The 12710-nt window shown below is 37.7% G+C and overlaps 1 protein-coding gene across 6 annotated transcripts in view; it reads left to right on the top strand.

The window, feature by feature from the left end:
- Positions 1–12710, top strand: part of LOC125236967 (nephrin-like) — an 835833-nt gene that overhangs the window by 552553 nt on the left and 270570 nt on the right. For all 6 annotated transcript variants that reach the window (XM_048143884.1, XM_048143886.1, XM_048143883.1 and 3 more), the window contains exon 4: positions 8233–8387. In XM_048143884.1, the coding sequence (XP_047999841.1) occupies positions 8233–8387 (155 nt within the window). The remainder of the gene's footprint in view (positions 1–8232; positions 8388–12710) is intronic.

The following is a 12710-nucleotide window of genomic DNA, read 5'->3' as shown; positions in this document are numbered from 1 at the left end:
TATCAACATCTTTTTTTTATTATTATTATCTCTTTATCTATCTTAAGATCTTAACTCTTAGGCTAGGCTATTTTATAATATGATTATTAAAGAAATTACAAAACCACTTTTTTTTTTTTTGGCTGATTGGCGATTGACCATAGTCACACCCGATGGAAGGTGAAGATATAGTCGAAGATGGAGCTCACCGATTCAGTAATACTTAGCATATTCACTTTTATCTTAAAGAGACCGAGGTCGTATTTTTCTGGGAACATCTATGGTGGGAGTGCATTCCATTCCTTTGATAAAATATTATCTAAATTATTACCCAAATATTATCTCCTTCATTTACTTTCTTTGCGCTGTTAACCGAACAAATCAGCATGCCCATTTACAAGGCATCAAGTCATACTGAAATTGACCGGAGTAACAGGAGTAACAGAATACTTATACAGCTCACCGAACTACGAGGTAACTACCTCGTAGTAGGTAAGCACAGTGTTTCTCCCCAGGTACCACGATTTGAATTTGTTTTTGCAGCTGTGTCTTTAAATTCCTTCAGGAGATGTTATATCTTGACAGACTCAGCGTTTATTTATGTGTCACACGGAGAGAAAAACAACTAGATTTAATGTTCGTTCAACATTTCTATTTTTTTTTTTTTTTTTTAAATTGCGCCTACGTGTTCTTTCATTCCAACTACAAGTTTGATGTTGTTAAGTGTAGTTACACTTCCTTCTACATTTTTTTTTATACCACGTCGGTGGCAAACAGTTATAGGGCCTCCTAATTGAAAGCGGTCACCGTAACCTATGGACGCCTGCAACTCAAGGGGTGTCACATGCGCGTCGTCGACCCATTAGAAACTTGTATAGTCCTTTTTTTTAGAACCCCATACTGTAGTTCATCGGGGAATACCTTGACATAGCTCATTCCACAGCCGGAGCGTTCGTGGGAGGAAATATTATTGTTTTTTTTTTTTTTTTTTTTTTTAACCAATCTTTTATTTAAACCAACAAGTCGATTTTGTAAAAGCACATGTCACATATTGATTTAAACATAATGTTTGGCTGATTCAATAAAATATATTTTAACAAGTTTGACCTTGTTGTTTGGTTCGTACAAATTCGACTTGTATCATCAATATTGTGATTTATTCCCTTTACTAAAATACTATTGTTTCAAACAGATAAACACGCAACAAGACGAGTTTGTTAGATTCACAAGGCAAATTTCTCTCAGTTGTACCCTTAACTTCACATCCGTCTATCAATCCATTTATATATAGAATAGAATCATGTTCCCTAACTTCTAAATAATGTGCATTGTAAGTAGTTAGGTACCTAGATAATTGACGTGAAGCATTGAAATCTGTGATTATTTAACATTTTACAATCACTACAGACAAAGCTGATTCAGCCGCTGATTGTTGTCCTTTTGTTCATTTTCTTGACCAGACGAAATAAGGTCACTAGTGAGATTTCAATATCCTCCCGTGAAATTACGCAAACAAGTTCAGCATTTTTTTTTTTTTTTTTTCTATATTAGTTCAATAGAGGCTCACAGATCCATTAGTTTATTTGTTTTAACTGGACACCTGACTTGTATGAGATTCACCTACATGAATCTCTGCAGTATGTACCTATTACCCTAACTGATAACGAGTACCTTCAGTACCAATATATTTTTGTAATGATTTTCAACTGACGTAGATTGTCTTTGAAAATCTATCATAGATCAACTTAAATAGGCATGTCTTTCTCTTGAGGTCACCCATACTGACAAAGCCTTGTTGACGGTAAGCAGAGTTAGCAACTTCTTTTTTCCGCGTTGTTGAAATGTATCAAGCGTTCGCTTAATTTTATTCAATTCAGCTGCACCACTACGTGTTTTTTTTATATACAATGCAATGTCAAACCAATGAACTGTCTTTATTTTTTTTTTTTTCACTCTTTTCACTCTGATTGACGTTAGCGGCATCTAGGTATATAAAGAGTGCTCTTTTCCAGCGCTCCTACCGAACTCCTACTGATGTAGGATCACCTTCGCTGTCAAATGCCTCCAACGACAATTAAGAAGCCATACTGGACTTTCTTGGGGCAACCTGTACCCAATCAATTTAATGATTCTAACTAACACAAGTCAAAATATATTATATTGAAAATATTTCAACTTATGCTATCTCAAAGTACTCAGTCATTGTACTTGAGTGTTTTACTGGGGTAGTTGTCTCAGACTCTCAGGCACTGGATGCCTTGGTATTTTTTTCTTTCCTTTTTTTTTTTGTTTTTTTTTTTTTTTAAATTGCTGTTTAACTATGTTTACAACAATTTAATGACCAGATAAATATATCTGCCTTGACCAAGGTATGTTTTTTTTTTTCATTTATTTTACATGACAATTAAATGTCCAGATTCAGTAATCTGCTGGTTCCACATATATCTATATTTATCCTCGTAAGGCTAAAGTCATGTCAAATTAATGACCAGATACATTTTATCTGCTTTGAATGAGCCGTGCACACTGTACAGGTCAGGTCATTGTTATTCTGTTACCAGTAGGTTTTTTTTTTCCATGACAATTTAATGTCCAGATTCGGTAATCTGCTGTATTAACTAGCTTAATAACCAGAATTTCTGTTATCCAATTCACACACATGACAATTAAATGTCCAGATTCTGTAATCTGCTGTTTCCAAATTCGCAATTTAATGCCTTATTTTCAGCCACAAATGGCATAAAATTTCATAGTATTTAGATGCCATTTAAACGGTCGATACTAAACAATACAATTGAATGTACAGAGTGCACCTCCATGTGCTGTTTCCAAATTCGCAATTTAATGCCTTATTTTCAGCCACAAATGGCATAAAATTTCATAGTACTTAGGTGCCAATTAAATGTTCGATACAATTGAATGTACAGAGTTGCATATCCGTTTAATGCCTCTTTTTTTTCTGCCGACTTTACTGGTAAAGTAATTTAATACTTAGATGGAAACTGCTTATCATAAGTGCTTCAAAAATGTATTTTTTTTTTCTATACCGTGTTTTTTTTTTCGTTAAATTTGACACGTCGTTAGGTTCATTATCAAGAACCATCCTGTATATCACTTTTAGGTATATTTAGCACTTAATGTGAACCCCCCATCTGGTTTTCTGGTTTTTAAGTAATTAAATACTCAGATAAAACTGCTCGAAATCGGCGTTAGGAATGTTTACGTAAGTCAATCCGCGACAAGAGTATTAGTCATGATTTTATGGCATGTTCAATCAATTCAAAAGATTCACGTTCAAGTGATAATCTATCTCTAAATAAGTGTTACTTTCCCGACATATGCATAGATCCTTTCATTTGCAGCTGTAGTTCAAATAACCACTTAATGAAGTCGTGACTTACGTTACTTTTACGTAAATTCACCCCTGTAAGGAAGTATACTTAGGTAAGTATTTATCTAGTTTGTTTTGGTTTTCACCTTACTCTCAAACATCGACTAATGCTACCATAGGACATTTAAGTGTGATGGTTGTACAACATTTTATCATTCAAGTAAATGCCTTATTTAGGTAAATAGCTTAACCATTTATAAATTTAGCAACATCACATAATTTTGTGTATTAAACCAACCAACAGGTAGATGGTAACTTCACTAATTAAAAATAAATATCATTTCTCTTGGTTGGACGGAAATTATTGTAATGATTCCGGGTAAATAATAAATCAATTTTATAAACCCACTACACATAAACTCAAATAACATTTTGGTACCTAAAAACATTTGGCAATCTAGGTAGGTAACCAAACCGTTTACTAGGTAGGTAGGAGCCACACACCGACACCTGTATAGGCATGACAATCTAGGAAGGTTGGCCGTATGTTGTCAATTGCCTCAAACATTTTATTAATTACATCTATCGGTTACCTGCTTAAGGTTTATATTCGCACGGTTGAAAGAAATAACATTTCATTTATTTTTATTTGGTTTTGACTTAATTCTTGAAAAACTGCCGTTATAATCATTTCGCTTTGTAGTATTTAATGAACACTTTCATTTAGCTTCATTACGTTCCGAAACTACTAAGAATGCCAGTAATTTAAAACGGCAGGTAACCAAACCTGTTTACAAAAAGATAACGGTGCATCATGGCGCATCGTTACTCGATTTTATAGGTTATGTTACTTATGTTTCTATCCCATCTTTTCCGAATACTAGATTCACGTGGTAAGTACTTGCTTTTATCCTCGTCGCCACTTGTAATGTCACTCTATTACACTATATACATCGGGTTGGCTCGCCAATACACACCGCACGTCCGTGCTCCATCACACTCGGACACCGACTGCCATATGTACTCGAGACACCTATACACTACAGGGGGTCCCTCGATTAAATATGGCGGCTCGCTAATTCACCTTGCTTAATGGAGCGCTGTTAGCGCTTGTTTTATTAGCACTGAACTAGATACTAAATAAAATATTCAAGTATTCTTGTTAAAAACGCTTTAGATATAATAATATTAACATTATATCTATACGCCCTTATTCAAAAAGTTCGTTTCTCCCTTTCTATCACACCAATATGCCAAAAAGGGACAAACGAACTTTATCGGCGTGATAACTTTATTGAACGTTTATGAATAAGGGGGTTAGAATTTACCGCTTCGGTACCCAATATGAGCGTGCACTCAGGCCCTAATGCTCACATTTTGTCATTTCAAACAATTGAAACTCATACAAGTGTCCTGAGTCGACGCTCCACGCCCGGTGCATTTTAGTAGGTACCGTCAGACCTGTTCCACTCGCGCGTGTAGGTATCGAACTGGTAAGTACCCCTCGCGAGGGGCAAATCAGTAGGGCCTCACGGGCGAGCGGTGACGCACGCGCGAGAGTTGTTCGTCGCATCGCATACCTAGTATACCTACGTACTGATTCGACCGCTGTCACAGAATTGATATTAATCTGATAACAATGAACATTTAAAAAAAAGGGTCAAAGAAATAACTAAAGGGCGGAATTATGGAAGGCCTTTGAGTAAGTAATACATACAAACAATCACGCCTGTATCCCATTAAGGGGTAGGCAGAGCACATGAAACTACTTAAGTTTCAGTGCCACTCTTGGCATTGCAGTGACAGGTTGCCAGCCTCTCGCCTACGCCACAATTTAACCCATATCCCACAGTCGCCTTCTACGACACCCACGGGAAGAAAGGGGGTGGTGAAATTTTTAACCCGTCACCACACGGTAATAACACGGTGAGTAAGTAATATCAAGCCTATTTCAATTAAGGTACCTATCTATGTAAGTAAGTACTAAGTACGCCTAACTTACACGCGAGTTTATTAGAATTATAAACCAGTACCGTTTGGTAGCCAACATTTCGTAACCGGTTTCAAACCGGGAATCTTGATTCCCATTTTACGGTTACGTATTGGGTCAGAGTGGTACCGTTTGGTAACTAAGCTTTGTAACTGGCTACAGAACGGGAATAAAAAATTCCCTGTTTGTAGCTGTTTACGTATTGGGCCCGAGTTACTGACCGGAGTTTCTTCCAAATCGAAGCTAGGTCGGTGTACATAATATGGACAGATGGACAAAGCGAAACTATAAGGGTTCCTAGTCAGCTGACTACGGAACCCTAAAAAATTACTCAACGTCAGCATTATTTAAATAAAACATGTATTCATAACGGCAAAAAAAATCACATTTTGTAACCAGTACGGGATACTTTTTCCCGTTTCGAAGCCGGTGACCAAACGTGGTTACAAATCGGTAATGGGAAAGTCCCAATTTGAAGCCAGTTACGAATTGGGATTTTTTTCCCGTTTCGAAGCTGGTTACCTATTTTTAGTTACAAAACGGTACTAAAGGCCTACTACTACTACTACTGCACGCTCCGCCAAGCATCCACTCAAACCTTACACTACAACCTTAAATATCAACAAAAGAACAAGACCGAAAACCATTGACTCGATAAAAGGATACGTCAAAAACACGAAGCTATCAATCTAGTGGAGTCCACTTGATTAGAAACGCGCACTCACCGTCCAACTATTAGCCTTTGTCTAAAACCGGTTTTATCCTTAATTAATTTTGCGTGACTTGGTTTTTCTTGATTAAGTTTTCTTTTTCGGCGGGGAATCAAAAGGTAGTATTAATAGAGCTTGTACATTGACAAATGAAATAAAGTTATGAAAATTTTATGAATGACAATTAAAGCCCCGTGTGGTGACGGGTTAAGAATTTCACCGCCCCCTTTCTTCCCGCGGGCACAGTATAATAAAGAGTACTATCGTACATTATGGCCACTCCCGCTCCCCGCTGAAAGTGCCGCCCACCCCCTCTCGGTTACCACACAGTTACCGCCTGTCAAAAACACGAACAGTCGACCTGTCATATTTCACTCATACAAGCATAGTACGCGTTCACCTACACGAGCTAAGACTGTGTGCTAGGAATGCGCCTCTTTCAATATATTTGATCGCCAGTGTCCGAGTTGTCCCGTGGGTGTCGTAGGTCTACTGTGGGATATGGGTTAAATTGTGGCGTAGGCGAGAGGCTGGCAACCTGACACTGCAATGTCACAATTTGGATTTCTTTCAACCCCTTTTTGCCAATAGTGGCACTAAAACGCAGATATATGCCATTTGCTCATCGCTCATAACCATATTATACTAAACTTATAGAACTTATGAATGTAGATAAAGAAATTTCAATTATCTATTTATTTTTCTACCCAACATGTGAATCCGTAATTTTAAAAACAATGCACATGTAAATTTAAATATTAAAACATCAATTTATTTCTTTATATATCATTTGCGCATTTCCAAAATGGCGGGATTTATGCATGCATTGTATTTTTGGCAGAATTGTTTTTGCATGTAAATCACTGTATAATGCAACATGGGATCGGATTAGGTTTTTTCGCAACTCATCTCTGGGTTTACGTACGTTATCATCCTTTTTGCGTTATCCCGGCATTCGCCACGGCTCATGGGAGCCTGGGGTCTGCTGTAACAACTAATCCTAAGATTTGGTGTAGGCGCTAGTTTTACGAAAGCGACTGCCATCTGACCTTCCAACCCAAAGGTTAACTAGGCCTTATTGGGATTAGTCCGGTTTCCTCACGATGTTTTCCTTCACCGATAACAAAAGACATAATTTAGCACAGAAGTTCCGAAAAAACTCATTGGTACGAGCCGGGGTTCGAACCCGCGACCTCTACGCTTCTCGCTTCTGGGTTTACGTGCGTGTTTTTCGGAAAATGGTATAACATAGGCTACTAGTCCTTTTTGCAATAAACGGATATAAATCTTTTCTCAACTGACGCGGAACACAGTTTCCGGAATTAGTCCCGGAAAGGTGGACATTTTTAATTATCGGCAACTAAGTCTGAAGTTTACGAGTTGCGAGTTTCTTTGAGCAAAATATTGGATCTTTCTTTGCTTTGTGCGACATAATATATGTGTTAGAAACTTTATCTGTCTATTTACCGTGACAAGTTATTGGCCTTTGATATGTTGTGGATTTTCAGTGACCAACGTAAAAACTCCATTGATTATTCAAAAACTGCGGGCTGATTTTTGAATTCAGAAAATTGTCACTGAAAATAATAAGCACGGTTTTCAACCGGTATTTTAGTGACAAAATCCCGTATGCGAGATTCAAAAATCGCCCCCCGGGTACGTAAAAAAACGTGACATTTTTTTACGCATTGAAAGAGGCAACCTGAGAGTAGCGTCAGTAACAGAGAAGGTAAGAGGAAGATTACTTAGCATGGTATGGGGATGTTGTGTGGACTGTGGATTGATGAAAGACATGCTACAAAACGAGTGGTAAATATAAAGGTGGATGGATACAAGGATAGAGGAAGGACTAAGAAAAGATGGATGGAGTGTGTGAATATTTGAAGAATGACATGAGATCGAAAGGTATGTATGGAAATTACGGTAGAGGAATTAAAGATCTATTGCGCCGACCCCAAATAATGAGAAAAGCGCAAGTGAATGATGATTCAAATGTTGAGTTCCTTATTCTAGAACCCCTTGTGTTCCGACGCCTTTTTAGAATTAAAGTTAAGATTGTACCATCAGCTTCTCCGTGTACATGTAGTAGTAGTAGTACACTCTATTGTACCAGCAAAAAATACAACACAAGAAAAAAAGCTTATCATTAGTACAAAGGCGAACTTATCCTTTTAAGTGATCTCTTCCAGTTATGTAATTGACAATTTCATCTTTGTCCACAGAATGTCAATAAACCACGTGCCAAACTCGACCTTCGCCGAGCTGGTCATCACGGACGTCCAGGCCTCGGACGAGGGGCTGTACCGCTGCGAGATCACGTATCTGCAAGTGGGGGATGATTGCAGCACCGTGCAACTGTCCATCTTCAACACATACAGTAAGTGCATGTTTGTTTAGTCTATCAACAGCGACATTAGAAGACAAAATACCTTGTCTCACTTCAACACCTACAGGGAATGCATCTGCCGCTGGTGTTCCGCAGGGGAGGGTCCTTTGAGCACTGTTATGGTCCTGGTCCTACAGATTCCAAATTTGGCACGCATAGGTTCCTTAAAATGTGTAGAGAAGCACTAAGAAAGGATTTTTCAAAATTCACCTCCTAAGGATGTGAAATGGGGGTCCAAAGTTTGTATGATAAAACCGCGGGGAAAAGCTAGTATACTTATATACATAGAAAACATCCACGACTCCAGAATAAGTATATGTGCTCATCACACATAAATACCCGTACTGGGATTCGAACCCAGGACCGCGGCTTAGCGGGCAGAGTCACTACCCGATAGACCAGATTGGCCTGAAAGAATAATCCAGAACAAAAATGGTAACGTTTTGTATAAAGAAAAAGAAGTCCCACTATCATCTTAATTTTATCACTTATCGAAAACCGATATTTCCTTGAAACATTATGTGCCTTACTCCGTCGTAATAAAAGACAGTGTGTACATATATATTATATGATGTTGTTCACTAATCCGGTTTGGGTGTCTTATCCAGATTAACCGATATATCGCGAGTTGTGTCAATAACCAATCACGGCGAAACAAATCCTTGTAGGGAGGCGAAGCGTTGCTATCGATAGTTTAGGTGTTTTATAAATTCGGATCGATATTTATTAAGATTTATGTTTAAAGCCTGACCAGTTAAGGCCAATAAGGCTAGTTACCCTTCGGGTTGGAAGGTCATATGGTAGAATAGAATAGAATATATTATGATTTAACTTTTGATGTATTGATGATTAAATGTAGCAGAAAGTTAAACCACAGTATAATAAAGAGTACTATCGTACAGTATGGCCACTCCCGCTCCCCGCTGAAAGTGCCACCCACCCCCTCTAGGTTACCTCACAGTTACCGCCTGTCAAAAACGCGAACAGTCGACCTGTCATATCTCACTCATACAAGCATGGCACGCGTTCACATACACGAGCATGGAATGTGTGCTAGGAACATGCCTCTTTCATATTTTTGATCGCCAGTGTCCGAGGTGTGGTTCAACTATGATACTTATGATTGTACTATCGATAGTAAATATCTTTTTGTAATGATTCACATCGAAATGAATCTATTTTAATCATATTATCGCCACCAATATCAGTTTTTGGGAACAACTTTTGCACTAATTAAAAATCACTTAAAATGTTATTTCTATTCCGCCTATTTATTATTATTGTGTATAGTTTTACACAAATATAAAAGTAAAACTGTAATTAATTCGATCGATGCTTATATAATGTACCACCTACATGTTACTGTTTTCACATTATCCGATCCGATATCGGATGTAGGAAGGATTTCAAAGGCTATCAAAGATGGCGTCTTAAATATACGTTATGGGATATCGTCCCTACATCCGATAATTTGACAATGCACTTAGTGTGAAAAGTTACGTTTTTCTTTAAATTTTTAAGTGTAAAAAAATCTTCTCTAAATACGATTTAAACATCTTATGTCGATAAAATTGACACCCATCACTACCACCATCTTCTCCACGATATTGTGTTTGTCCTGCCTCGAGCTATCCTATTCAGAGGTGCCACGTTCCATCCCCCTCTAACACACCACTAAACCTATCTTCTTTCTCTTTCTATCTTGGGAAAAAGCTTGGAATAAAATGAATGCGGGATATTTTATTTGAAACGTTATTTTATATTGGCCGTAAAGGGTGAATAGCATTATATTTACAAGGCAAGTGGCTTTTATATGTGTGTGTGTTTATTGGTATTAGATATGAGGTCACGCACGCATCCTTGAGGCTATGAGTCTTTAATACGTCACGGAAATTGTATGAAGAAAATGAACAGCGCCGTCAAACGGGTACTTTATTACTGAGATTCTAGGGGCAGAAAATTACATACAATACAATACAATACAATACTCTTTATTGCACACCTCACATAGTTTACAAGTAATACACAAGAAACAAAACAAATTAAACAGAGGTAACAACAGGCGGTCTTATCGCTTAAGAGCGATCTCTTCCAGACAACCTTTGGGTACTGGAGTTAATATAATCAGAATATATGGTAGGTGGCTCTAAGAAATATGAGAAGTAGAATTTAAATACAACCAAACAACACAAAACACTCATTCAAAGAGACATACATAAATAAGTATAACCATAAACATACATAAACATACACACATAAATACAAAAGGTTTATATTCATAAAGAAACAAACAACAGTGTCATTCATAAAATCTAAGGAAGGGAAAGATAGTATTTTTTAAGGTTTGATTTAAAAGAGGCATACTTAGGTAAGTACTAATGGTAAGCGATCATCAAAACACATGGACGCCCGCACCATCAAAAGGTTACGTTCCTGGCATTTAAAGTAGGGAGTACCTACGCTTTTTTCTCAAACGTCGATTAAATATATGTAAGGATTTGCGTTGCCGGCCTTTAAGAAGGGAGTATGCTCATTTCTTAATCACCGGTCAAACAATTATTTTTACATACATATATGTTATACTTACCTGCCTGCTTGCCTGTGTGCTTGTATTGTGACGGGTTAAGAATTTCACCACCCCCTTTCTTCCCGTGGGTGTCGTAAAAGGTGACTATGGGATGTGGGTTAAATTGTGACGTAGGCGAGAGGCTGGCAACCTGTCACTGCAATGTTACAGTTTCGATATCTTTCAACCCCTTAATTGCCAAGAGTGGCACTGAAGCTTTAACAGTTTCATGTGCTTTGCCTACCCCTTTCCGGGATACAGGCGTGATAGTATAAGTATATTGTATATATTATACTTAATTCTATCTACTCTCTTTAAAGCTGCAGGTTTTTTTTCCTTTAAACTGTTTTTTACGATAGAATTTGACCCTAAACCCTGAACCTTAAACCTGATAATTTGTCGACACATTTTATGGGCCATTTTTCTTTATGGAGGAATTATCTTCGTCGTAAAAAGGGTAAAAAATAAGCGTGTCATATTATGGGGGTCGCTTTATTTCGGATTCATTTTATATCTTTATGTTATCAAAAGTGTCCCACAGTCGACTTCTACGACACCCACGGGAAGAAAGAGGGTGGTGAAATTCTTAACCTGTCACCACAATGTCACAATTTGGATTTCTTTCAACCCCTCTTTGCCAAGAGTGGCACTGAAACTTAATAGTTCATGTGCTCTGCCTACCCCTTTATGGGATACAGGCGTGATTATATGTATGTATGTATTAAAAGTTACGTGAACCCTTCGCTAAAAAAACACCAAATTTAAAATCAGTTTTTAACCCCCGACGCAAAAACGACGGGGTGTTATAAGTTTGACGTGTCTGTCTGTGTGTGTGTCTGTCTGTTTGTCTGTCTGTCTGTCTGTCTGTCTGTGTGTGTCTGTCTGTGTCATCGTAGCTCCCGAACTGATAAACCGATTTCGATTTAGTTTTTTTTGTTTGAAAGCTGAGTTAGTCGGGAGTTAGCCATGTTCATGAAAATCGGACCACTATGTCGCGGTCGGGGGTTTTTTCAAAATTTTAATTTTTTGGTTAGGTTACATATTGTCACTACTTTTAAAAAATCTCGTATCTCACGCTGCTTCTCAAAGTTAAAACGCAGTAAGTCTATATGCATTCCATACACACTTACTACAATTTTCTTTTCAGTGACTTTACAAGTTTTTTCAAAAGTAGTGACGATATCTTTATGTTATTAAAAGTTACGTCACAGTATAATAAAGAGTACTATCGTACAGTATGGCCACTCCCGCTCCCCGCTGATAGCGCCGCCCACCCCTCTCGGTTACCTCACAGTTACCGCCTGTCAAAAACGCGAACCGTCAACCAGTCATATCTCACTCATACAAGCATGGTACGCGTTCACCTACACGAGCTTAGAATGTGTGCTAGGATCGCGCCTCTTTCATATATTTATTTTGATCGCCAGTGTCCGCGATGTGGTTACGTGAACCCTTCGCCAAAAAAACACCAAATCTAAAATTTCTTGTATTGTTTGTTTCGAATTGTTTGATGTGTGTTTGCAAATAAAATATTTTTCTTTCTTTCTTTCTTTTTACATCCGATATGGGATCGGATAATGTGAAAACGCACTAAGATCAAACAAAAATATCATAAACATGAATCGATCAAGATTTATTGCGAATGAGTTGAAATCTCGAAATTTACTCGAGATCTCGCGAGATCGAGATCGGATGAACAGGTTTTTTAGAAATTACAACTAGTTTTCAACGAGGTTTTCTGGAATAGG

Source organism: Leguminivora glycinivorella, chromosome 20 (assembly GCF_023078275.1).
Source record: "Leguminivora glycinivorella isolate SPB_JAAS2020 chromosome 20, LegGlyc_1.1, whole genome shotgun sequence".
NCBI lineage: Eukaryota > Metazoa > Arthropoda > Insecta > Lepidoptera > Tortricidae > Leguminivora > Leguminivora glycinivorella.
Note: the sequence above shows the minus strand (reverse complement) of the source record. Positions and strands in the feature narration are given on the sequence as shown.